Consider the following 26633-nt stretch of genomic DNA (forward strand, 5'->3'; position numbering starts at 1 on the left):
TCTCCAGCTTTGCAAATAGATAGGAAATCTGCTAAACCCGACAGCATGAGCATGTTGTATTTCATCCGAAAATGACACTCAATTACACAAGACCACGGAGGAAAACACATTTTTTAACCTTTCCAGAGCCGGCGCATAATTCTCATTTTCATACCGAAGTGCTCAAAAAAAACTTGTCATTCATGTCTCCTTCAAACCTCATTTACACAGTAATGGTAAACCCGCTTGGGGCACAAGTAGACGTAATTATGTGTGGACTCCTGTGGCAATCACATGGGAGTAACTGGGGTGGTGTTTTCAAATATGTAGCACGGGTCTAAACATTAGTTTATGCATAGTTTGGGTGACGAAGAGGGTAGTTTGAAATGAAACTGGGGGTGCTTTTGAGGGTTTATTTTTATATATTACAATATATACAAAAAATGAATTTGTACAGCAAACTTAACATTCGACCAGTGGAACTGGCAAAAACGTCATAATTCGATTTATACACTATATAAACGGTAAATAAATATCTACTCAGCGACAATGAATATTATGATAAAATCAAGTTATATGCTTATTAAATAACAACAAAATCTCGTTTAAAACATCTTAATTCCCTATAACAGTCGGAGTGGGGGTGTTCTGCGGCAACTGGTCAACAACATTCTCAATGTGTTTGTACTTTTTAATCCTCTTCCACTCCCCATTATTATAATTCATTTGGAAATGCGTCTCTGCCAACATCGTCAAATAAGTATCATCAGGTTGCAAGACATTCTCTTGGTCTTCTGACAACTTTATAGTAACAATGTTCCCCAAATGAGGACACGGATTATCCCTTGATCCTGCCATAAATCCCAAAATCAACGCCTTCTCCGGCCTTGTCACTTTGTTCGCTGTACGGAACATATCTTGCGCTTCCAACATTTGTTCTCTCTACAACACGAAAAAATAACATCCCTGCAATTTTATTATTTCTCCAACAAACCGTCAAAGCGAGACCGCGTCTCTGAAGTGCATTCGACGTCGTCTGAGGCTGTATCCTTATATGCGTCACAGTTTGCGTGGGTTGGGTCGTTCGCTGGGCTATCGCGATATTTGAAACTTGCCCAATGGTCTTTCCCGACTGGTCCGTTAAAATGGTACGTTGACCAGCGGGCGTTGTCGCCAACAGAGGAGGGACTGGACGCATCGTCGGTGTTATCTGTGCTGTGGGGGTTGTGGCTAATTTTACTGTTGTTGGGGCTGTTATTTGCGTTGTCGTTACGGTTGTAACCACGGCGGGCACAGCCTGGGTTACGGTTGTTAAAATGGAAGACGCGGCTGCAAAAATAACACACTTTTAATAAAAAAATAACAACGTATAAAATTACGCAAATTGCCTCGTCATGATTCTAAAAACATACTAATTGAGTTTTTGTACTCATAGTCATAACTCATGGCCGATAATTGAAATAATCTGCGCGTTTTACGGTCATTGCGAAAACCCAATGCGGTCACGTTTTTGTACTGTTTTGAGCTATTAAGTTGCGACCATAAAAATTAAAATTTTACCGTTGTGATAAGGCAATCTTTTTAAACTCTTACAAGGAAAACTCAAAATCGTGTGTTAATTTTTTTTATGCACTCTGCTTTGAATTTTGTTAAGCACGTGTCGCGGCTTTTTGGTGGTGGGGCTTCTATTTTCGAGAGAAAATTTTTTGAAAATTGGCAATTTAACACCGTACAGTTTAATACGATTTGCGCTTTTTCAATTATCAACCCAGTGGAAATCGTTCCACTTTTCGATCCGAGTTTTTTGGTTAGAATTTTGCCGAGGGACACTTTTTTTTATTTTGTTTTTTCTTAAATTTCAAGTTTTCGCGAGTCAAATGTGTATGAATGTATTACGTCAGTAGTAGAAGTTGCAAGTTTAAGAAGTGCAAATCCTCGCATTTGTACTCACTAGTTGGTGTAAGAATTGGTTGAGGCGTTGGCGGTGCATACGCTGGCGTGGAACTGAGTCCAGCGGCGTAGTCTGGAGTGGCTCCTGTAACAGGAGGTGGACTTTGTAAGGCAGTGTTTTCCACATTTTTCTTTGCATCTTCCATTTCTACAAAAAAAGCATGAAAAACTTTGTGGATCTATGATCCAGGATCGTACCCTGCATCTTTTTCCTTTTCTTAGCAGCAGCGTATCCTAAGGGTTGGTCTGCGATATCGAGCAATTTAACCCCTCCTTCTTTGCGTCCTGCTGTTAACCGCGCCAAAGGAGGCCTATTGTTCAGGTTGTTGTTCAAAACACCTGATCTAAACCCTGAAGTGGGTACCCTGCTTGGAATTCCTTTTAATGGTGCTACAATGGAGAAATTACAAAACTGCTTGGGACTCAGTTGATCATTACTTGTGTCAGTCATTTTCCTCGGCATTCCTCTTGATCTAACTGGAATAACAGGAGCTGAAGACTTCTTAAGATTAGAAGCAGCATCCGACGATTTTTGTAGAAGATCGGCGCGAAGAACTGCAGATTTCTGTTTCTTTTTGATGGTGAAATGTTTAGTGGGCTCTTGTTTATGACCAACCTAATAAACACTCATGTGACTTGTGTCTACTATCTAAAAATACGACTTACAACAGAGATGAGCGCTGATTTGTTCAAATAGTGACATTCCATAGGCAGCATCACATGTTCAGCTTGTCTTCTCACTAATTTCTTTAAATCTGTCACTAAATCAGTGAAAATAGGTCTGACTTCATCAAGGTCTGAGATTTCTGTGTTTAAAGAACCTGTCGCTGGGTACGTTTTCAAAGCTTCAGCTAACATAGCAACCCACAATTCGGAATCGGCTACAGCAACGTCTAGGATCTGTTCTAGCTCTAGTTTCCACTGAAAGAATTGGAGGTAAGGATCATAACCTCAAACAACTTTGATTCGTGTTAGATTGTTAGATACGTTCTCAAAGAGTACAACTAGGATGTTAACAGTGAGGAAACGTTAAATTTGAGAGTTTTAAGTGAACATACTTCTTCCAGGTTCCTGCGCGGGATGTGGAAAAAACTTAATAACAGTTTTAATTTGACTTGCGTCTGAAGGTCTGGAAAACAGTCTTTGATGTTCCTCAGTACTTCTGCGTTTAGCTGCGAACATATTGAGCCTCCAGTCCAAGAATCATTCGAAATTCCCAATTTATTGTGTAACCATAAAGACGTATCACTGTCACGCACATTCGCCATTTTGCCTTTAGTTTACATCAGGATTGCCAACCGAACGAACACAAACAAACGTGTTGCTGACGGTACGTGGGGAAAAAAAAATCCCTAGATTTTTCAAAATTGTTTTATTTTATTATAAATTTTTAAAAGGATTATAAATTACACAGTTCCTACTTGTCCAAAATTTGTTTTGCTGTTACTGCCACGTCTATTAATAAAAAACAATAAAAAATAATTTACGAAAACATTAATTTTTTGTACTTTGATTTCTAATTGCTTGTAAAAAAATAAATCTATGTTTGCTTCGTGACTTCTTCGTGTTTTATTAACATTATTAAAATTTATAATACAGAAAAACTAAAATTACTGTTCAAATGTTTAGCTAATGATAGTAAACAAACAAAGTAATCTCTGTTTTGCGGGTTCACATAACAATTAATCTGTTCATTGCTATCATCTTGTAAATGTTGAGCACTTAAATCGGAATGATCGCGACTCGTTTCCCCCGGAAGTTGCAACAAACTCGCTGTACTTCTCACATAATCAGCAACGCGAGCTCTACACGCAGGATCCATTTCTACCACATTCTCTTCTTCAGTTTTCTTCATTATTCTGAAGCAAATATGCGTAGGATCATGCTCATTCACAACCACTTGAACTTGCGCTAAACTTATTATCCTTTTCACTTCGTCGACGTCAAGATTTACTATAATTAAAGCATCACAGGTTAAAACTAAAGCAACTCCTTTAAAGTCCGTGTTGTTGAACATTGTAGCTTCTGTTACATACAAGACGTTTTTGTAGGAAATGGAATTAAGTATCTTCCACTCGTATTTTATTGGAGCATTGGGATCTGTGAGGTTTAAGTTTGCAATGTCGTTGCGGGGTTGGGGTAGAGGGTTCCACCCAGCGCCTTGCAGAAGCCCTAAAAAAAACAGTTTTATGAACTCAAAAGTTGGGGATAAAAACTTTACCTTGTCCGGTCAATGCGACTAGCTCAGCAGCCCCACTCAGGGGCTTCGTGAAAACTCCAACGAGCCCCAAACCAACTCCAGCTGCCAAAGATCGGGGCGATGCCCCATCAGCCATGAGCGACTGTAAGGGGTGATGGGCGATTCCACCCACAGCCCCTAATAAACTGATGCCCAAACCCGTTAAACCCTAAAAACGATCATAATCTATGAATAATTACACGAATTGTGACCATACCAGCATAAACCCTTGAGTGACTCCTTGAGGCTTCAGTCTTCTCTGCTCTTCAGTTCGCTTCAAGTGTTCTTCGTCCAAAGTAAGTCGGTCTAGATTTCTCGCGACACTTGACGCTAATTTAGTGACGGATTGTAAAGTACCCGCAGTTACATGCTTCATTAGAGAGGCTGAGCCATGGGTGACCCCCGCCAGAAACGCCCATGGTCCTTGTATCAAACCTCTGTACGGTAGGTTAATAAAATCGCGTAAACCTGTGCCCATCGCACGGGCTAAACCACTGGGACTTCCAAGGAGTTCCAAAGAACTGACGACCCAACCAGCACCGAAAATTGCTCCGGATAAGTAATGCATGGTCATTGCGTGTCCCAGTCTATAAGGAGTGGTCAAGAGCCGCCGTCTTTCAAACCTCCCAAACTGCAGAGGCGACTGATCCAAAGCTATGTACATCTTAAGAGATGAATGTACGGAGAGAAGAAGAGATAATGGTTCGATGGTTATATTCCTCAAGCTCAGAGGACGCGCCATGACGAAGGAATTCCAGAAGACTATCTCAGGAACCTTCACAGACACGGCGTTTGTGTTTGGAAGGTCTTGTTTCGGCGCAACTGGCAACTTCAACGGGAAGAGATGGTTGAAATATTCAATAAGTTTGTTGATGTAGAGGTCCTCAACGTAAATTGAGAGAGGATTTATTTTCACTTTAATATCACGAACGCCTGTTATTTTCATTTTTCTTACACCGTCCATGCAGGTTTCGATCACCACGTCCACAATTAACAAATTTTCGTCTTTGATGTTTTTAATTAAGTCTTTGGCTCTTCGCTCCAGCAAATTAGTCGTGCTTTTCGGCTTGTTCTCTTGACTCACGAGGACCACAGGAAAGTCGTACGACTCTTTGGTGTAGAGCTCGTTATCGAACTGAATGTCCAATATGCAAATTGAGATGTTTAAGTTCTGAAAAAATGAGTTAGAAAGGTCCAAGCAACAATAAGAAATACCTCGATTTGTTGGGCCTCAAACCCGATGTCATCAAGAGTGAAACTGACCACGGCGTTCTTCTCCAGATCGTCATTATAGTCATCCAGAAATACGATGCTGAAGGATTTTAAGTACGCGAAGAGTTCTATCAGTTCCCAACCTTGCTCCATTGGTATGGTTTGAACAAACAGCGATTTGTACAGCGACGATTTTGAAAAACTTTTTTCCATAAAAGAAGAACCAGGGGGTGGAAACCTCTCCAAATCCTATAAGATTCAATCAAGAAACTAAAACAACCTAATTTTTCTCTTACCTTCGACCGGTTTTCCTCCGTCCCAGACTTCCCCAAGACAGTTTCCAGTTCATGTTTTGATAAGCGCCCCCGAATATCGATAGCATTGATTTCAAAGTCGCTCACAGAGTCAATCGTGATCAACGTCGTGAAAGTCGTCACTTTCACAACAATCTTCACGTCGCCAAAATTGGGGATTTTAACGAACTGTTCGGAGTCGCTGAGGATGCTCACAGGAGTTGACCACGTGAAAGCCTCCAAGATTTCGTTAACAGAAGTTTGGGAAGATTTCGGGTTGTCTTTGCAATGAACTGCAAAAACGATTTTCTCACTGAAGCACGTTTGAGGCAACTCTGGGAACTTCTCGGAGACGAAGGGCATGGAGTAACATACTGTGGTTCCGCGTTCCAGTTTGGTAAACCATTCAAAATGACGCGACTCATGGGCTATGGAACCGTCACTAACCGCCTGCGCGCAGTGTAAATTAACGGAGCTTCTGTTATCAATCGTAGTCTGGGGACAGTCGTCGTGGAACAACGACAAGAAGATTTGGCCTTTGCGTTCTTGAGACGTCAGCACTAGAGGAATCTACAAGAAACGCAGTGTTATGGTTGTTACGATTTGTACGACTTACGGATTTTTTTCCAGAGGTTCGGACTGAAATGCTCCTTCTTGAGACGTTGTCGTCCACGCGCACCGGACATGACCACCCGTATTTACTATGGAAACAGAACGACATGTAAAAGATGTAATTCGTGTTAACATCGCCGTTATCGGAGTCCAAAGCAAACCAGCGTATGATTGAAATCCCAGAGTTGGTTTTATCCAACTGGGGGGCCACGGAAAAAGAGATTTTTTCCACATTTGAAGGGAAATCGAACACGGTGTTCCAATCCGGGACCGCTAAGCAAAGAACTTGGATCTGATTTATGAGGTAGTTGCTGAAGACGTGGGACGAAGACACTCTGAGAAGGCGGACTTGGTCGGATTGGCTACTCGTGATAGACACCATCGCAACCTTGAATAATTTCATGTAGTTTTGGGAATAAAAGAGGCGTTCTTACGTTGGAATCTGATGTGATGACTGTTTTAATATTCCCTTCTGGTGGTAGAGTTCCTGAAATTTTCGGCATGTAGAAGGTTTGGCTCCAGTCGGAAGTCGCCAGTTGGAGAGGCGGCGAGTAGGACCAACCGTTTCCGGTGTCAACACCCAGATGAAAGTTATCCTTAACAAAAACCATCGTACTACTTAATTAGTTGCAAGAAAACTTACATCGAGTTGAGGAGGCGCTACTATTCCATACTGCGGGATCTTGCAGAGTTCTGTCCCATTCATGAGCAAAGAAATGGGGCAACCAAAAGTGTTAACCAGCAGACACCACGGTAACAGTTCCACTGTCAGCGCGCTTGAGTATAAACACGCGTTTTGGTACCTCACTTGTATGGCAGTCTGTGGTTGCTCGTCCACGATCCACTCAACATTCTCGAAATCCTCACCAAAATACGGCCACTTCGACACGTTAAACTCCCGCAAACTATCGATAATTTCATCGATATTCTCTTTATCAGCCTTTTTAAAGAACTTCTGTTGGTCCACCAGACTGTAGTTCAGCGGAATGTAAGAATCAGACAACGAAGTACCATCGCTGGAATAAAAAATTACTTCTGGTTTTCCCCCCATTCGGTCTTACTGCAACTGAAAAGTGAGTTGATGCGAATGGTCGACAGTCCCTGGGCAATAAAGTTGTTGCAGCTCTCCTTTGCCCTCCACTGTTGAGTCCAAATGCACGTCCAGAGTTGGAGTTTCAATGTGAATGTTAGAAGTGATGGGTAAATTAGATTTGACCATAAAAAGCGGCCACAACATTGCAAGGATTCGTTTTCCTTTCTGGCAGTTTTGGACGACGATATGACACCAGATGCTGAGGAACTGATCGCGTTCTTGCAGCGGTACTAAAATCAACAGTTACCACGAAGACTTCTTCAGATAGTCCTTACCTTTGACCAACCAAGGCTGCGCTCCTTTTGTATGTTCCATAAGCGGAATATCCCCAGTCCAGGCTGACTCCAACCCGTAGAACCTCAAGCGAAAGAAGTAGTTGGCTCGATCATCAATAAACATCGAAGGAGTGATAGTCTTCCCACCCAAAACATGACATGGCGCTCTCCTCATCTCCCTTCGTTTCACTTTGAATTCGAAGTGCTCCAGCAACATGTTGGCGATGACAAACTGACCACCGATGATAATCTGTTTCTGGGTCGTGGAAAGCGACTTCACACTAATAATAACGTTTAAGTTATTCTCCGCGCTGATGACGATGGACTGAGTGCCCTCCTCGTCAACTCTGAAGGGTTGCGACCACAACCAACCACGTTCCTCGAAGGCCACTTTTAGTTTACGTTTGTGCTTCTGCGACCTCCAACAATACAAATGGAAGCAGCGACTCGGCAATAAGATGTCTTCGTCTGTGGTTAGTTGTCCGAACCTCAAATTAATGTTAGTGTCGTTGCAAACCACGTATCTTGTAAAAACCACAAAGTCTGTTTCCTCCGCGTCGATGGATTTCACGTTTTGGCTCCACAGTTGAGCGTTGACACTCAAAGTGTGGGCGATTGTTGGTCCACAAACAATGCGAATGGGAGTTGAGACTAAACTACACGACAACTTCTTCGCCAAATTCCCTTCCAGTTTAAAAGAAAATTGATCAAGAAGTGTCTGTTCCGTTAAAAATGTGTAATCGAGAACTGTGCACCTCATGGTGGTACTCAAGTCCATGTAAAACATTTTCATGTCCCAACTCGCCAAGTGTTGTCTCAGGTTGCTCCAAGTAACTTTGAAAAAACAGTGAGTTTCCGGTAGCGCTTGATCCGAAGAGTACTGTTTCAAGCAAGTGGGTAGTACCACCGCACGCTTATTCAAACTGTTGATCAGCGAAACCTCCAACTTTGAAACGTACAAAGCCATGGTAAGATTCGGTACTATCGCTTTGTTAAAGTACGAATCAATGCGCATACACGCCGCTAAAGCTCGCGGTGAAATCAAATTCCTCCCGAGTCGTACCCCATCCATGTCTAAAGTAGTCAAAACAACCCGCCATATGTACGCAACCGCTCTCTGAGGCTCAGTTTTCGGTAAAGTAAGATAACAAACTTCACTCTCTGACAGGTTAAACTGCGCATATGAAATGTACGCGCAGTGGTACTCCGACCAGTATTGTAAATTACAAGTGACTTGACAAGGCTGTGGATCGATCGAAATCTCCAGTGGTACTGGAAAAATCCTGACTTTGGTAAGAGCGCGCGGTTGCGGGTACCGCCACGCCATAGCGTTGATCTCTTTGTAGTTCCAAAACATAACTTGGTATGGTAGCGGTAACTCTTCGCTGTTTCCATTACTGGCTTCAATGAACTGAAAAGCGCCAGCTCTTAAATCGTCTTTGTAATGCTGATCTTTCTCTGGGATTGCCGCTGGTACCGGGACTTTCTCTGGAATGGTGTCCGAGGCGAAGTACGACGCGAATTCAGAGAGTTCCTTCACGATTTTTTCGACAAAAACGATCTGCTCTGAGCTAATATCCAACATCAAGCAGTCGCTATCAACAGCGAGGTGGATTTGGGGGCTATCAGTGCTCTGCCACGACTCTAAAATCGCACTAAATTCAATGGAGATGCTCCACGGATTCAAGAGGAGTCGTTGGACGTTATCGTACGTGACAGAGAAGGCCACGCAGTCAAAAGAAGAGAAATTGTGGATTTTCTCAGGACGCTCCGATAAGAACAACTTGTTTTTCGTCCGGTTAATAACGAGACTCGCGCTCAGGTTATGCTCAGTCTCTAGAACTAGTACCAATTGGTCCGATGCCACCTGAATCGAATCGATCCCTTTCAAACTCTCTTTAAGGCGCCGAAAAGCCGAAACTTCCTCCGATTCTGGTTCCACGACAACTTCTTTCGCCATAGTCGGGAAACTTTCAACAATTTTGTTCTTTAAAGTCAATAGAGATGTTATCTTCGGGACGGAAAACACAATCTTCGTTGGTCTTGATAGCTCAATTTGCAAATTAGTGGATTTGTTGTGCTCCTTGGTGCACTTCAGAGTTAAGAAAGCGGGTGGTATCCCGGTTATATGATCAGGATTTCCAGAGCGCGTTGTTATCAAATCTAACGAAAAATTTTGGGCTGTTGGTACCGAGGACGTGGGACCACAACTGGGATCACTGAGCTTGATGCCAAAATCGAAACAAGACAAGTGAGTGGTCGCTGCCAGTTGTTGGGTTGAGGTGTAAATGTTGGGTTGAGAAACAAAGAAGTATACTAACGGCACGTACTTCTTGTGGCTTTTGATGGCTTCGTCGACGCTTTCTTCTTCGGAAGCTTCGTAGTTCCGATCTTCCTCCTGAAAGGGAAAGTCTTATTTGAATCCCATAGAACTTGTGGAACTTACATCAAGATATCTCCCCTTTTTGCTCCTGTGCATTCCTTGAATGCTCTGGGTGACGCAGAACTGATACAAACAACACGAGATTTTTCCAGCTGTGAAAAGCACCTCCTGAGGGATTTCACTAGGAGGTGCCACCACCTTTTGCACTTCTTTGGTTGCCTGCAAACACAGAATTTAGAACAAATTTGACTGGCGGCTACGATTTTACCGGCATCGCTGATTTCGATGAAAACTGACTTCGAATCTCTGACGTATCAATCCCGGAGTCTTTATAAAATTCAGTTAGTTCAGTCTCAAGATCTTCCTGAAGAAAATCGAATCTCGTGTACGGATAAGTGAACTCTGCTCCTTTGAACTCGATTTCAGTCAAAGGGAGTGAAACTTCGTGCAGCAAAGCCGAGGCTAGTTTGAGTTGATCAAGCGATAAGAAAATCGCGATGTCAGAAACGAAGTTGATTTCAAAAGAACTGCTGCAGATGATCTCGTTTTTGTACACCATAATGGGGGCAGCAACGACGCTAATGTCAAACTTATCCACGACTTGTTTCAAGTTGAGAATGGGAACAATGCTCAATTTTCCTTGTTTCAAATTATTCCATTCCAGAGCTGGATTCTCACTGATCCCTCTGACGAGATTTCCTCTCATGTTCAAAACTTGATCCAAATCTTTCCAAGTCGTGGAGCTAACAGACATTCCAGCGACATCTAATTGGTACTGGCGATCTTCAAGTTCGCTTCCTGGAATCGTCAGCACTCTCGCTTGTGCGGCTTGTCTGTATATATCAGGTCTTAGAGGAGTCCGACAGATGGGATTTACCACCAGAGGACTCAAACTGATCTTTTCAACTTGCACGACAAAGACGTCGTGGTTGCTTCCGCTTCCTGAAAGTTCCATCGATGGTACAATCACCCGAATTTCGTGACATTCTAAGTACGTCAGAGGGAGAGTCTGGTTGGTAAACCACGGCGTTGTTTTCTGTTGGATCTCAGTCTGACTTTCCTCTACGTTACCAAGAAAAGGAGTCACGATGGAGTAGAAACCCAACAGAGTTTTGAGCGACAGAACCACGTCAATGGGTTGGATACTAACCACGATCTCTGTTATAAACCGCGAGGAGGATGTCGGTGGAGGTTGAGCGCGCTTTTCTTTTGGAGTCTTCTGAAGAGCACCCCAGAGGTTGTGAGTGTGGTGACTACTAGCTCTAGTTATGGTAATCCCAATAAAACCACTCTCTTCCGGTCTTTTTTCAACAGGGACGTCTTCGCGAAGTCTCATAACGACGCCACAAAACGGCCCTCGTTGCCATTTCGCCTTCTCGGAAGCGCGTTTATAGTGTTGAATGGAAATCGAACCAATCTTGCTCTTCATTTTTAAGTACACGTTCTGGTAGTCGAGAGAGCTCACGATATCTTCCACGTCAATCACCAACTTCGTTTCTTCGTGCGAGAGCAACTCAATTGAAAATTTCGTAATCGTCCACTGAACCCAAGCCGTTAGTTTAACATTTTCATTGTTAGTAACATTATCGGTGGTGTCAGGAGCCGGTATTGTCCCACTCGTGTTATCAAGAGTGTTGTCTTTCGCCGTTGGTGATAAAGAAGGACTCGCAACTGTGACAATAGACGGGATAGTCTCCTGTACTTTTTGAGACTCTGCGCTCTTCTTCGGTGTTAAACTATTAAAAAAGTCCGTTAAACCGTACATCAGACTCGCGAAAAGATACATCTGGGCCTCGGAAACTTTTATGATAATGGGAGTAACATCAATGTGCACATAAACTCCGAGACTTCCCAGAGAGTTTTCAAGAGGAGTGTTAAAATCGGGAGTTTTATCACTTTTGGTGGACAAACCAACCGTTGCGCTTATTCCAACTGTTTTTAAAAACGTTATTTCTTTCTTGTGCTCCATGGAGTAGCAGTTTAGGTCTGATATGGACATCGTCCACGGAAAACTGGACCTGTCTAAGTAAATTAAAACGTGTGAAGTTGGTTTTCAGGGGGAAAACTTACCTCCATTCCAGATCGTGTCAGGGAGTTTGACTGGTAAATTTTTTAAGTACTTCACAATGTTGTGTTTTTGCGCACTGTGGATATTAGCGTGGGGGAGAGTGATGACCATGACGTTAGGCACGAGTTGTTTGTTTAAGGCCTCTTTTACCGCTTCCTCGACGCCTGAAATTAACATTTTTAACGAAAGAAACGACAAATGAGGCGGAGTACCTTGAGAGCCAACAGCGGAGATGGAAGCCATCGGGAAATAAATAATACACTGGGAGACATGTCCGCTTAAGAGCATTGTCTTCCAAACTGGGTGCCACGTTTTCAGGAAGTCGTAGATCTTCTCTTGAAGCTAAAATTACACAATTTAAGCCTCTGGGATGTATATAAGAAAAAAACTTACGTCGACTTCCTCTTCTTCTTCGATCACCGGAAGCTTCTGGTGCCCATAAACAATATCCCTGTCGGAACTGCTATGAACCGACTCGATTTGCGTCCCGCTCCGCCTTTGAGTTTCAGACACACTTCCATAGACTTCACTATAGCTCAAACTCTTATAAAGATGATGCTCTACGATCTTATTTTTAGTATAATGTTACACAACTAAGAAATACCCACCGTCTGTTCGATGAACTCCAATTTTCAAAGGATGATAAAGCAGCCACTTACAAACTAAAGGATCTACACACACGTTAATTTCTTGTAAGTTAAATATGACCAAGGAAGGATGAGCTTGCGACTCCGGCTTTAGAGGGTACTGCACAGTTGCCATAAAAAGCGGAAGTTCTTCACTAGAACTAGTTTTCTTCCCAGTTTTGGGTTCCGGTCCCGACAAGAACAGCACTTGCTGGATATTCGTCGCTGGGATTTGTTTATCGTGGCGGCTTTCGTTCGATTCAAAAATGAAGGCTTTTACTGATTCCAACGCGACGTCTATGGAGACAGTGGTGTTTGTACAGACTTTTTTGAATCGGATTCCTTCCACGTAGAGCTCCAAGTACGGCATTGCTGGAAAGACTTGTTAAAATCGGAAAAGATCCTAATTCGTTTTTACCATAATCCTTACTGGCGTCGTACAACAAAGACGTGTATCTCAAAGACTTCAGGCCAGTGTTCGTCTGTTTCAGGACGTTATTAATTAAATGAGACACAACTATGAGTTTGGCTTTAGTGCAGTTGAAAGTGAGGCTTTCCGAGTGAAAATTCATTTCGGTGTGCATAATATCAGGTTTTATCCAATACTGAGGACTAATAATACTTTTGCTCTGATATGACAGATTGAAAGGAACAATGAGTGTCGTGTGGTTATTCGGTTTCAAAAATAAGCGACTACACAGTCCGACGACGTTCACAGTTACGTTAACAAAACAAGCGTCGAACATCTTCTGCGGGGGCTCCGGTAACTGACACGTCGTGTGCACGAGTCTGTTTACATACATCGGATTTAACACGCTCATTTCAATCAATTTGCTTTCAATAGTAATCTTCGGGAGTTTCTCCAATTGAATGCTAGTCCCCGGAGCTGAACGTTTCTGGAACTAATAAATGAGTCAACGAAAACAATACGAGAGTTTACCTTCGTTTTTTTAAATAAATTCGATTTCGTTGGCTGAAAAAATGGATGGTCCATAAACTGTAGTTCTATCACAGGCTCAAAGAGCATAATTTGAAGAGTGCGACTGGGGATAAATTCGTTTAAAGCATCAAAGTCTTCTTCTGATGCTGGTAATAGGTCTTGGAGCAGAGGCTCGGGTTTGGGGATGAAATAAGGAGGGTAATCATAAGTTGAGGCTGCAACACTCAGAGTGCTGGTGCGATGGAAAAAACCGGAGCACACGCGGAATTTTAGGGGGGCGATGTAAAGGCGACAGGACGCTTTTTCTGCCATGTTGCTGTAAAGCGAAAGATTCATTGATTCTCATTTTTTTTGGTATTGAACTGACCTATACTCCAAATTGCTTCCCAAGTCCGACAAAATATCGCTGTTGGCGTCTTCGGGGATTTCCATCTGATACACAAAATCGCAAGCGAAGGCCGGAGTTCGCTCTAAAAGAACCGCCTCAGTGTTGGTAAACATGTGAAACTCCCAGTTTGCGTTGTAGTTTCTAAACTGCCCCAAACCGTTGTTTTCCACAGCTTCCGCATCAAAAAGAGAGTTGCTTTTATGGCCACAAGACTGAGATCCTAAAGTCACATCTTCAGAAACACGAAACAACAAAAAGTAGAGTACCTATTGATAAATACGGATAGACAGTAGAATCTAGAGCTTCAGGATAAGCGCAACTGCAGGGCCCCACCGGTAGCAGCAAAATCTCGCTGATACCAAACATCATGTTGGACCATCTCCTCGCTATTGAGATCACTTCCATGTAAATCCCTTGTAGTTGAAGGGTAAGAAATGGATGGTAGCGGATTTTTTTCTGACTGTAGTACCCTTTGTCATGACTAGTTTCCGATACTTTGAATGTGAGAGACGCGTTATCGACGTAAAACCCAATTTGTACGATGTGTCCGAATTCGTTTAAGAACTGATGGTTCTCGTTCTCTTCATCCCATTGCGTTGGTAAAACGTAAGAGACATAAGACCAAGCCCAACCCGTCCATGATTCGGTACCAGCTGCATTTTCTGGAAAACGACAAAGGAGATTCTAATTTTTTTGTGGAAATCAAAAAACCTCTGTGTTCTTGACCGGCGACTAAACTCTCCTGCGATTCGTTGATGGATTTTAGTTGTTTTTGCTGCAGAGCCATTAGTAACATTAATAGTCGCATGAACATAGGCACTTGTTGCTCCGTCATGCTGAATTCCATTCTGCAAAACTCAAGATAATAAAATTTACGATTCAAAGATTCCTCACTTGTTGCAATAAACATCGAGACGTGTCAACGACGTCTTGTTGGACGTCGACGCATTATAAGTCCTTAATAAATGCATGGTCATGGAGCAACGGTACAACATGGGTTCTTGGTAGAAATCGATTTTCCCAGAGGCATTTCGTTTGTCTAAGCAAACTGTTAAGTCATTGATTGTTATAACTTTCCTCATGATGACATGAGTCGGGGAAATATCTACAAAATGGAATAAAATTAAACCGAAAAGTGAAAACGAGTCAGACCTGCATAGCAAGCCTCCCATTTCTCGTTACAAGACTCTACTTTCAAGTGCTTGACATTCATGGAAAGAACAATGTCTTCTTCAACGTATTTTAAAATGACATTGTTGCAAAATATCTTAATATTGTTGACTATTTTGTTGATGAGTAATTGGACGTAGTTTGGGGGCGCCTCCACTTCTTTACTGCATTGAAAAAAGTTATTACAGTTAAGACAAAGTTGCAATTTCACCTTGTTCTTGTTCTTGGTCGCTCTTTAGCTGGTGAGGCGTCAGAGGCAACGCCATCATTTCCATCTTTCAGTTTTAAAACACACTCTGAAATTACTAGTCAGTATGAGGAAATTTTCAGTGAAAATATACCGATGGTGTTGATGGTGATGGTTATAGGCTCTGAAGTCAGTTTTGTCCATGGCACATGTATTAAAAGCTCCCTGATGTGGCCTGAAATAAAACTAAAAGGGGACTGTAATTCATGCTCCAGAACTTCTAATCGTAGATCCAAGTTGTGGAAAGATGCGTCACCGCCCCATAATGACACCTACAATTTTATTTTAGATCCTGAGTCTGAAAGGTTTTATTCACCTGTGAATCTTCCGGTCGTAAATTTTTTATGTACTTATCAACATAACTGAGTAAAATAGGTGCTATGTAGGACTCTAGCTTGAACATATCAGGAGGTTTTCAGTACCTACAAAATCGTTTAAATAATCTTAAAAACACCACAAATTATTATTTACGGAAAAGGAAATTATCTCCCATGCCTGGTCATCATGTTCTTTCCACACACCCCATACCTCATTCAGTGACAACAAAAATGGGAATATTTATGTAAATAACACAAAAAATGTCTCGTCAAAACGTCAGACTTATCAATTTCTGACACTTATCAGTTTTTCTCTCTCAAAATTGGCAGCTTGGGGAAAATTTTAGAACGAACCAATGAGCGTTTACGAAACCTGTGACGTAACAGGAAAAACACACAGGTACCAACCTGACCACAATTACTCCTTTTTGATGTTTGAGGTTGGATTGCACAGATCATTTCACGTGTTTTCTTGTCAGAATGAAAAACTTGAAGAAACGCCGTCGTAGCGAAGCTGAAGCTAAAGAAAAGAAGGAACCGGAGCCTCTTCCTTCAGTGCGACTCTCTGATGAGCCGATACCGAAAAAGGTACTTGTTTTATTTAAAAACTCTAATAATTGCGATGGTTTTAGGCGAAATGGACCAACAAACAACGTGTTCTCGTGTTTTCTTCGCGGGGGATTAATTATAGAGACCGTCACTTAATGGAGGACTTGAAAAATTTAATGCCGCATCACAAACCTGAGTCAAAAATGGAGCGTTCAAAAACGTTGAGTGTTGTAAATGAAGTTTGTGAAATGAAGAATTGTAACAAGGCTGTGATGTTTGAGGGGCGTAAAAAGATGGATTTGTATATGTGGTTGGCGAACGTACCCAATGGCCCCAGTGTCAAATTTCTTGTAGAGAATGGTGGGTTTGGTAAAGTTGCAAACTTGGTCTTTGATTGTCTTTTTTAGTTTATACAATGTCTGAGTTGAAACTCACTGGGAATTGCTTAAGAGGCTCAAGACCTATTCTCAGTTTTGATCCGACTTTCTCAGAGAAACCTCATTATGCTCTTCTACAAGAACTCCTAACTCAGATTTTTGGGGTGCCTAATTACCACCCCAAAAGCCAACCTTTCTTTGATCACGTTTATACTTTCACAGTGTTGGATAACAGGATATGGTTCAGAAATTTCCAGATTCTTTCAGAAGACGGCGCCTTAACTGAAGTAGGGCCTAGATTTGTCTTGAATCCTGTAAGTTTATAAATTGAAAAGTTCAATTAGAACACGTTTTTTTGTAGGTAAAAATTTTCTCTGGGAGTTTCGGCGGGGTTACTTTATGGGAAAATCCTTTCTATATAAGCCCCGCGAAATACAGACAGCAGTTCCGATTAGCTGCAAAAAATAAATACGTGAATCGGTTGCAACAAAAGGCGCATTCCATTGCTGCCAAGGCCGAAAAAAGTTACGAAATGACACCTTTAGATGATATTTTCCAAGGGGATCCTTTGGAAAAGGCGCAAGAAATTGAAAGTAAACCCAAGGAAGAGAAGGTCGTGACGAGAAAGATCAAAAAAACGGGATTAAAGAAGAAGAAGAAAGTAGTTAAGAAAAAGGTTTTATAATTTAAATAAAAAACTGAATTGTTTTTATGGGGGCGCAAAAAAAATAAAAAGTCGATGTTCGTAACAGTTTTATTTCCATTAATATAAAAGCTAAAGTTATCAATACAAAAATATTTTCATTGCAATTACTAAACGTTTGTTACAGAATAGGTCAGAATGCTGCCTATTTAAAAAAAAGAATAAATAAACGTGTCAGAATGTGCGTGAACGAATAAAGTAGTGCCTTATATAACCATTTATTTCCATTAAAACTAATCTAAAATTTCATCTATAAAATATTTCCATTGCAATCAATGAGGGAATGAACGCATTTGTACCCAAACTAAAATCTCACAGCTGCTAAAATATACTGAAAAATCACAACCTTGTTCCCATTATAATATCTCGAATTTAAACAAATCATCCAACAATAAATGTCTCAACAGTAATAAATGATTTGCTGAGTAAAACAAGTCGTTATTGTCGTTAATAAGTGCTTATGCTACGTAAAGTGGAGTGCGCTTAAAGTACGGTTTAGACTTAGACAGATTAAGCATTTGGTTTACATTTATCAGTACAGACGGTTTAAAGCTGCCTCAGATACATCGCTAACATTGAATAAAATCTGCATCTGTTAAGTCTAATATGACACTTATTTAATCGGCTCCAACTCCGTCGGTTGTGCGTTGGTAGTACCCAGATTTCGAACTCCAAGATTTTCCATTTGGATGCCATCAACGCTCTCTCCATTCTGGCAAATGCACAAGTATACCGTATCCAGCACCATCTACAAAAAAAAAATACAATTTCGTAATCACCCTGTATTAATACCGTACCTCGTACAACGAGAGTATACAGTGCGCCACAAAAAACGCAAATATGCAAACAACCAAAGTGGGAGCTGCGTAGAACTCCAATTCGGGATTTCTCCTGAAAATGAAAAGACCCACGCAGCCGGTAATAACAGTGATCAAACATTTCCCCAAGAACAAAATAAAGTCGCCCAAGCCATTGATGGTAGCCACTTGGAGCGCGTGTTCCGACAAGACTTGGAATGCCTGGAAACGACTCTTATTGCAGTCAAAAACGGGAGATGACTTACGATTCCGGCGGCTTTACAAAAGTTGACTCCGTCTATCGCGATGACAGTATAAGCATTGTGGTTTAAGTACCGGATGAACTTCTCCATGCAATAGAAGCAGCAAATACAACACTTGAGGCAACAAGAGGCGCATTCGCTTCCTTTATCTTTATTGTAGCGGAGCCTTAAATGAAGACGTCAGTACGAAAAAAATTGTGAATTTGTTAAAGCAACCTTTCATGTAAATACATTAGAATGAGCCTCGGGACTTTGAAAATGGTGATTAATAAAGAACCGATGGCCACTGAACCCAGATGGTACTTGATCAATTTACATATAGCGTAACAAACATGAGAGTTGTCCTTGTATTTGTGTCGATAGAACCAATGGGCTACTGCGCCAGCGATTACCATTTGTTGGCACCCCATTATAAACTCACACGTCCAGATTAACCCAATGAAGTACACCCACCACATGTACTTGACCCATGTGGGGTCTGTAAACTCCACGACGGTCATTTCTGGAATTATACTCTTAAATTACAGTTAAAATTAATAAAAAGTGGGAAAAATACTCTCTAGGATTTTTTCTGTTATGGAAATATTATCCAACTTAGCCACTGGTTCTGTGGGGCTCACAGGTGTCGTGAAAGTGGTAGAGTCGTTGTAAAACCTGAGATTAATTCCGGACGTCCCTGGGTAGTAAGCGGTGGCTAAACATAACTAAATCAACTATGATGGTAACTGCTTAAATTGGTACATACCACTACAAAAATCCAGAACATGAAAAAAGCAACCAAGATAATAAACGTTAAAATGGGCTGGAAGAAAAGTCCAGGCAGATGAAGCAGACACTTGGAGGTTTCTTTGAAGAGGTCCGACAAAAAACTGACTTGTTTTCTCATAACAATTACGATAATTAAAATCACGACCTGCAATCACAACATGAGGGTGCTAACAACTGTTTTTTTTTTTCATACTGTAAGAACTGTTGCCACTATTGAGTACCATAAGAAGGCAGTTTCGTTTCTGACTGACTCCAAAAGGAGCATGTGCTTGTTGGTTTTATCCAAATTGTATTTGATATCAAAATATGTATACCATAAAAATGCAGTTCCCAAAATACTAGTTACGGTGAATAAAATCATTATAATGTAAGAGACTAAATGGGCCAGCAGGTGTAAAATTGAAATTGTTACCAAAGACAGTACTAAAAAAAATTGTTAGTATTTCAGAGTGATTCTGATTTTTTACCTAGAGACAAAAACGTTAGATATAAAATTTCGGTCCAAGTGTGATAAATATCCGTCAGGACTTGTTCTAAAGTGTCCCAACTGTTTAACAACTCGTAAAAATTACTCAAAACTGCGTCTGTGAGGTCTTGGAAGGATTGAGGAACACATCTGTTTAATACAGGCTTGCTGAAAATTCCAGAGAGTAAAATAACTCCTCAAAACCAAACCAACCTTTCATAAATGGGAAGTGAAGGACATGGCCCCAAGTAGCTAGTAAAGATGTTCTTATTTGGGATACTCTTATTGTTAAAATGATTATAATCAAAATCATATTGGCACAAATTGTTGCCTGTTTTCTTATAGTAAGCCTTAATATCCTCAACTTTTCGTAACGTCTCATTGGGGCATTCCTTCACACAAATCTTCAAACATTGCTTCAATTCCTTGATGTCATAAAATAATAAATAAGGTTTATCTGAAGTATCTAATCCTGATAATTCCAAGTTGCTCATTTTCTTATTATGTTTAGTTCCACAAGTATTCCCAAATGAATCATATCCATTTATAATTCTTATAGGATTTCCGTAAACAAAGGAGAAGGCGGCGATTAATACCTGTAATCCACCAATTAAATAAGTAATGAGCTAAGACAAGGTTATTCACCATGAGTAACAAAAACGCGATGTAGACGCATAACCAGAAGACGTCGGTACATCCTCTTTGGGTGTTTTCTTCTTGCTCTTCTTCTTCTTTCTTACTTTCGCAACAACCCATTTTGACCACTTCTTCACTCTTGTTACGTTTTTTTCATGTTCTTTGTATCACGATTGTTTGGGGGCGGCGGCTTCGACGCGGTATCTTAGCAACAACAACAATACCACTTATGCAACCACAACAACGGGTGACATACCGTCACCAACGTAATAACGACAAAGCCACTAGATTCTAATGCAGTGAACTTAGCTCTTTTCAGTCAAGTCAGGTCTACCGTTGCAAAAATGTAGCCGAATTTCAAAGTCTTTCGATAATTGGGTGATAAGTGCAGAAATGGTGGAGGTATTCGAAGTGGAGTTTCTTGTACTTTCAGCGCTAGTTTTCGTCCCTGACTTCGCAAGCAATTGCGTTATTTCTTGTTGTTGTAGTGGTACTCGCTTGTCTCGGTGACATTTCCAGTTTTGCTCCATCGTTGTTACAAAACGATGAAGTGGTAAGATGATGGGCGATCAGTTTCGTAAAGTGGAACAATATTCACCCAAATCGTCGCCTAGGGGGGCTCGTTCCCCGGTTGTCTCACGTCAGGACTCATCCGGAACATTAAAAACGACGATTTTATTAGGAAAAAACCCATCGATTGTCCCTAGCGGGCCTTTCTATTTGATGAAAGAGCCACCAGGTAAGGACAACAACACGCAGTAGCATTTGTAAACAAACTTTTTTAGTGGAATCGGAACTAACAGGGGCTAGAAATTTGATGGCCTATTATGGTCTTGAACACTCATACAGTAAATTCAGTGGGAAAAAACTCAAAGAACAATTGTCTTCTTTTTTGCCAACTTTACCAGGCGTCATTGACTCGCCTGGACAACAAGATAACAGCTCGTTAAGGTCAGTTATTGAAAAACCCCCTATTGGGGGTAAAGAGTTGCTGCCTTTGACAAGCATACAGTTGGATGGCTTCAGGCTGCACCCAGGAGCTGTAAGTCTTAGAAAACTACTAAAACTTGAACTAACACAAATTTTTAGCTACCAGAGCAGTACAGATATGCCAATGCAGCCCCCATAAAGAAGCATAAAAACAAACACAAGAAACATAAACATAAAGAAGGGGGCTTACCAAGTCAAGAAACTACAATCACTGATGCTGGAAGTGACACACATGAGAAGAAACACAAAAAACAAAAAAGACATGATGAAGATAAAGAAAGGAAGAAGCGGAAAAAGGAGAAGAAAAGAAAAAAGCAGAAGCACAGCCCTGAACATAGCGGGGGCCTCACACCAAGCCAGCATTCAAACTCCTGAGTACCTTATAACATCTAATTGTTTTAGAAGATTAAATTGTGAATAATTCCAACCCAATTAAGTTAAGAACTATTATTTATTGTTTATTTTGCTCATAAACACTTATTTTTATCAAGCCGTTTTATTTAATTAAAAATTAATAATCGCGATAAGTTGATACAATATCAGTTTATTTTGATTTTTTGCTTTGGCGCATCGATTTTATTTTGAAATCTTCAAACTTTCCGCTCTTTTCTAGGGATTTTGTTAAAATTTGCCCACCCTGTAACTCGCCATCTTGCGGCAACTCACCGCCATCACTTATCGGCGTAAAACAGCATCGTTCGTCCATTTTTTGTTCAGTTTTCTTGCAGTTCATCATGGGCGATCGTAAGTACTCCACCTTTTTTTCTTTTTCTGAGGCATCTCCTGCCCATTTTGTTCAATTCTTGCATCGATAAGCTCCAATAAATCAAACAATCCCACGCCAATTAATATTTTTTGTAAAATCCGGCATTTTCATGGAATTTTTACTTTGACCTAAAGACGCGTTGGTACAAACTGTAGGGTATGTTTATGTTAGGTGCCAACTTTGGCGATTATTCTCAACCGCCCCCAAGCACCGCGTATCCCAACACTTACGGGGCACCGGCGGCTGGTGGTTATGGCGCCCAAGGAGGTGGCGGCAATAGCGGAGGTGGAGGAGGAGGAGGTGGCTCTTGGAACCAAGGTCGAAGCGCTGGAGGCGGCGGCTATGGAGGCAACCAAGGTAAAATAACGCTTTTTAAGTAGCGACATAGGCATGGTTCTAGTTCCTCATGAGCTTGGAAGCCTCCTACTATGTCGCAGATTAATCAGGGATTTGATAGTCCCTTCTTCTATCATATTAGAAGGGGTAGACAATCACCTGAACATTTCATTATTCGAATATACAGAGTGAGCATTAAAATTTTAAGTGGAGTAAATTCTAGTATTGGAGATTATGGACCAAGGAAACTGCATAAACACGTCAATTGGAGAACTTTCCACTGACTTCGTTTTGTTTTTTTCAGGAGGCGGAGGTGGTTATAATCAAGGAGGCGGCTACAACTCCGGTGGTGGAGGAAGTGGCAGTTACGGAGGCGGTGGCGGAGGTGGCTACGGCGGTGGCGGCTATGGAGGTAATTTCTCTTTCTAGCTATCTTTCAAAAATTACGATCGTTTTCTTTAGGTGGTCGAGACCGAGGCGATTATGACAAAAGAGGCAGTTTAGATCGTCGAGATTCTTATGGGTAAGTTATCACGTTTTGATCTTTCTACCATGTGAAGAGTGGGAGATAAAAGTATTTAAATAGAATGAATGGTTGTTTTATCCTAAAAAAATCTATGAAACTGTATTAATCAGTTTGCTTGCAGAGTTAATAATGCGTAAGTATTGTTGTAAAATACACGTCTGTGTTTGTTGTTGGTAGCCCTGAAAGTACGGGCGAGAAATTCAATTTTTATTTAAGAGATTGGTTGTTAAAAAGTAATGGTATAACCGTTTGGTTTGGTCCTGGTGTTTGCATTTCAAGGGTGCTCTGATTATGACTAAGGGTTTAAGCAACTTGGTTGTTTTTATTTGTTGTGTTGTTGACAAAGGTATAATAAAGTGTTTGAGAGTTTAAAAATAAGGTAAACATCGTACATAGACGTGACAACAACTAGAAATAGGTGATCTTCGTGGATGAAGAAACTTAGACAATGTGTATGTGATGCCAACATAATGGTTGGTGAAGTGTGTAACACCCCCTCTCCATTCACTCGACAACTACTGATGTTTTACTTCTGTTTTAGAGGCGGCAACAGGGGTGGTTATAACAAAGGTAACAGCACTGAGTCAACATGACCGGTGCATTTTTGTACACTTTTTAATTGGTATTTTTATTGGTTGTTGAAGAGCTGTTTTTAACTAATTTCGATTTTAAATTAGTACTCAAAATTTAGGACAATTTTGATTATTTAGTACTCGTTATTTTTCTTAGATGATTTTTGCATTAGTTCCGCGGTTGTAGTGAGTGCTAAATAATCAAAAACGCTAAAACATAACAGCTCTTCTAGTTTTCACCTGCGTATGTTAGGATTGCGCTCTTACTAATGAGTTTGGAAATTGTAGTAGCGTTAACACCTGAAGTCGCTAATGAGAGTTAGAAAAAATCCAGCGAATAATAGCTACTTTTTTTTCACTTCAACCCAATTGGGTGTTATTCAAATATCAGAAGTTTCCAACAGCTCAAAAGAGTAGTTAACTGTAGGTGTGCATTCAACTGTTGAATAGAACTTTCACAACCTTTACGAACCGATGGATGCGTAAACTTGTTCATAAAGATCAATTTTGATTCGAAATATTCAAAAGGTGGATACGAGTTGAACTAGTAGTCTTGGCCTCTGAATATTCTGCATACACTCAATTACTCCCATGTTTCCTTCTTTACATATTTTGCTTTGCGATTTTGAATTCGCATAAAAACAGTGAAATTTGAGTATAGCCCGTTCATGTTGCATTTGTTCAGTTCAACAGCATTAAAACAATAAACCACATTGACAAAACTTACACGATCATCTTTTGTAATTAAAAACATGTATTCAAATTACACCTTTAAAATAGCAACAAATAAGACCATAAAAAATTAATTAAAATTGCAACCTGAACGGACTGTATTGTTATTGCAGCAGTTTGTTTTTTTTTCTGATTTTTTCGAATTTTTAAAGCTTTGAAGATTAATGGAACCGTTGGCAAAATTGGTTTTAAAATCTCATCAAGTGTTTTATTACCAGTCAGATTTGAACTTAAAATGCGATAAAAATAGTTTTTACGTTTCATTTGGTTATCTTATTTTATGTAACAGGTTTTTTGCGCACGGCAAGAAAAAATTTGGGATGATATATCAGTTCTTCAAATGATTGGTTTAAGATTGATTTTTTTTATTGGAATACTACTAATTGTATAATAATTATAATACAAAAATATTGCCGTTTTGTGTTATTGTTGGTTTTCCATCATTAATAGTCCTTGTGGTCAAAGTATTCTGGTTTTACATACTTCTTGCAACATGCAACATTATAATTTGGTTATAAAAAATAGGAAGGATCGCCGAAATAAGCAAAAACTGATAAAAACAATTTGGTCAAAAATGATTTGCGCCAGGTTAATATTCTTAAGATATTCTTTAGTAAAGTTTTTTGCAGTTGCCTATTTTAACAGAATTATTGTTCATTTTCAGACAATGGTGGCAATGGCGGTAACCTAGTTGTCCAAGTCGACACAATTTTCGTGTCTGGAATGAGTCCAACTTTAACAGAAGATGAAATTGCTCAACACTTTGGATCAATCGGCGTCATCAAGGTAAATCAATAAATTATCTTTTTACGTGCGGCTAGCACTCTGTGCTTTGACTTCTTATTAGTCAAGTTCAATTTGAAATGCCGCTATAGAATTATCCAAATCCTATTCCTTGGTTGCAAGAAACATTTGCAAGCAGGTGTATTCAATTTGTTACATACGTTAAAACAAATTTTATTCTGTTATTTGATTATTTTTTTTTTTTTAGATGGATAAGAAGACCCAAAAGCGCAAGATTTGGCTGTACAAAGATAAACAAACTGGTCTGTCCAAAGGTGAAGCTACAGTGACTTACGACGATGCTAACGCTGCCCAATCCGCTATTTCATGGTTTGATGGAAAAGAGTTCGGAGGATCTGTCATCAGAGTACAATTAGCCACCAAGAAAGATAACTGGAGCGGCGGCGGTGGTGGTGGTGGTCGTGGAGGAGGACGAGGTGGCGGTGGAGGCGGCGGAGGAGGAGGCCGCGGCGGTGGTGGATTCGGAGGTCCCAGAGGAAGAGACGGAGGAGGTAACCAAAAAAAAACAGTTATAATCATTTATCATAACCCCCCTTCCGACCTCAGAGTTGCTCCTACTTAGTAACATCTGATCTTTTATTTTACGGGGGGAAATCAAAGTCCCCATTAAACACACAGGAGCACCACTATTGCTCCTGATGTATCCTGTCTAGGGAGACATTTCACAAATTTAAACAAGTTTTCTAAACATAATCTTACAGGCTTCGGTGGTGGTGGCGGCGGCGGCGGCGGGGGAGGCGGTGGCCGCGACCGTGAAAGCCGAGAAGGTGACTGGAAATGCCCCAATCCAGACTGCGGAAACACCAATTTCGCATGGAGAAACCAATGCAACAGATGCAGCGAAGAAAAACCAGAAGGTGCCGGCTCAGGTGATGACAGACGTGGTGGCGGAGGCGGCGGTGGTCGTGATGGCCGCGATGGAGGTAGTCGAGACCGACGAGGAGGCGGATTTCGAGGTGGAGATAGAGATCGTGGTGGTGGCCGCGGAGGATTTGGCGGCGGAAGAGGAGGAGGTGGCCGAGGCGGATTCGGCGGCGGTCGCGGACGGTAAATTGTGTAACTTCTTACAATCACACAAATTATCGTAATTTTTTTACAGAGATCGTGGCGGTGGTCGTGATGGAGGCAGGTCTAGACCGTATTAAGTTTAAGAATTTTCCGTAGGTTAGGTTCAATGAGTGTTTTTATCAGTTCAGCACGTTGTTCATTTTTTATTCTTCTGATGTAAGTTTAATTTTGTATGTGAAGATACTGTAATTATTTCCATTGTAATTGTAGCGAGCACTCGCTTATAGAGTCATATTTTTATGTAAATATGGCAAGAGTGGTTGGTTTATGTAAAATACAATTATAAAGAAATTTCTTTTCGTAAACCAAGATCTTTACTGAGACAACCAAGACCACTTCCAATTAAATCCAATACAATTCAGTTATAATTTTTCAAGTTTCCTGATTTTTTTTTTAGATATCCTTAGAAACTGGTAGAACAATTCCGAAAAATCCCTAATTTTCCTATGGACCTCTGAATTTTAGTTTTAAATTAGAACCAAGTTTGA

At 40.8% G+C, this 26633-nt stretch overlaps 6 protein-coding genes across 7 annotated transcripts; 3 read left to right on the forward strand and 3 right to left on the reverse strand.

Moving 5' to 3' along the window:
* Positions 1 to 378: 378 nt before the first annotated feature.
* Positions 379 to 3241, reverse strand: Nelf-A (Negative elongation factor A). Its single transcript, XM_088046340.1, has 7 exons — positions 2988 to 3241; positions 2596 to 2850; positions 2368 to 2545; positions 2128 to 2319; positions 1931 to 2077; positions 974 to 1308; positions 379 to 921 (listed from the first exon to the last, which is right to left on the reverse strand). The coding sequence occupies exons 1-7, from the start codon at positions 3195 to 3197 to the stop codon at positions 595 to 597; spliced, it is 1644 nt and encodes a 547-aa protein (XP_087902466.1). The 5' UTR covers positions 3198 to 3241; the 3' UTR covers positions 379 to 594.
* A 233-nt stretch (positions 3242 to 3474) lies between these two features.
* Positions 3475 to 16111, reverse strand: Vps13B (vacuolar protein sorting 13B). Its single transcript, XM_088046426.1, has 27 exons — positions 15947 to 16111; positions 15792 to 15897; positions 15570 to 15747; positions 15440 to 15524; positions 15211 to 15392; positions 14953 to 15163; positions 14770 to 14906; positions 14325 to 14720; positions 14038 to 14278; positions 13671 to 13986; positions 13149 to 13626; positions 12713 to 13102; positions 12498 to 12664; positions 12317 to 12446; positions 12107 to 12268; positions 10305 to 12058; positions 10100 to 10255; positions 7654 to 10051; positions 7347 to 7608; positions 6929 to 7301; positions 6720 to 6881; positions 6290 to 6673; positions 5677 to 6243; positions 5384 to 5629; positions 4386 to 5339; positions 4151 to 4337; positions 3475 to 4101 (listed from the first exon to the last, which is right to left on the reverse strand). Exons 2-27 carry the CDS (start codon positions 15876 to 15878, stop codon positions 3518 to 3520), a joined length of 11187 nt encoding a protein of 3728 aa, XP_087902552.1. The 5' UTR covers positions 15879 to 15897; positions 15947 to 16111; the 3' UTR covers positions 3475 to 3517.
* A 72-nt stretch (positions 16112 to 16183) lies between these two features.
* LOC148168907 (ribosome biogenesis protein BRX1 homolog) lies at positions 16184 to 17467 on the forward strand. Its single transcript, XM_088046428.1, has 4 exons — positions 16184 to 16380; positions 16425 to 16701; positions 16749 to 17032; positions 17080 to 17467. Exons 1-4 carry the CDS (start codon positions 16273 to 16275, stop codon positions 17401 to 17403), a joined length of 993 nt encoding a protein of 330 aa, XP_087902554.1. The 5' UTR covers positions 16184 to 16272; the 3' UTR covers positions 17404 to 17467.
* On the reverse strand, positions 17459 to 20623 carry Ctl1 (choline transporter-like protein 1). The gene is made up of 10 exons (XM_088046427.1): positions 20361 to 20623; positions 19929 to 20311; positions 19717 to 19883; positions 19443 to 19672; positions 19227 to 19394; positions 19038 to 19185; positions 18698 to 18983; positions 18485 to 18647; positions 18219 to 18440; positions 17459 to 18169 (listed from the first exon to the last, which is right to left on the reverse strand). The coding sequence occupies exons 1-10, from the start codon at positions 20469 to 20471 to the stop codon at positions 18035 to 18037; spliced, it is 2013 nt and encodes a 670-aa protein (XP_087902553.1). The 5' UTR covers positions 20472 to 20623; the 3' UTR covers positions 17459 to 18034.
* A 26-nt stretch (positions 20624 to 20649) lies between these two features.
* On the forward strand, positions 20650 to 21827 carry MED19 (mediator complex subunit 19). Its single transcript, XM_088046429.1, has 3 exons — positions 20650 to 21090; positions 21137 to 21393; positions 21441 to 21827. Exons 1-3 carry the CDS (start codon positions 20910 to 20912, stop codon positions 21714 to 21716), a joined length of 714 nt encoding a protein of 237 aa, XP_087902555.1. The 5' UTR covers positions 20650 to 20909; the 3' UTR covers positions 21717 to 21827.
* A 143-nt stretch (positions 21828 to 21970) lies between these two features.
* On the forward strand, positions 21971 to 26450 carry caz (FUS RNA binding protein cabeza). 2 transcript variants are annotated; one of them, XM_088044625.1, is made up of 9 exons: positions 21971 to 22085; positions 22279 to 22464; positions 22748 to 22855; positions 22906 to 22966; positions 23511 to 23539; positions 24938 to 25059; positions 25265 to 25568; positions 25779 to 26124; positions 26177 to 26450. In XM_088044625.1, exons 1-9 carry the CDS (start codon positions 22076 to 22078, stop codon positions 26220 to 26222), a joined length of 1212 nt encoding a protein of 403 aa, XP_087900751.1. In that variant the 5' UTR covers positions 21971 to 22075; the 3' UTR covers positions 26223 to 26450. The 2 variants fall into 2 exon arrangements, with proteins under 2 accessions (XP_087900751.1, XP_087900752.1); XM_088044626.1 differs by lacking the exon at positions 22279 to 22464 and having other exon boundaries at positions 21972 to 22085.
* The last annotated feature ends 183 nt before the right edge of the window (positions 26451 to 26633 follow it).

Source organism: Gnatocerus cornutus, chromosome 9 (genome assembly GCF_029298725.1).
Source record: "Gnatocerus cornutus isolate USDA-ARS CGAHR chromosome 9, icGnaCorn1.1, whole genome shotgun sequence".
NCBI lineage: Eukaryota > Metazoa > Arthropoda > Insecta > Coleoptera > Tenebrionidae > Gnatocerus > Gnatocerus cornutus.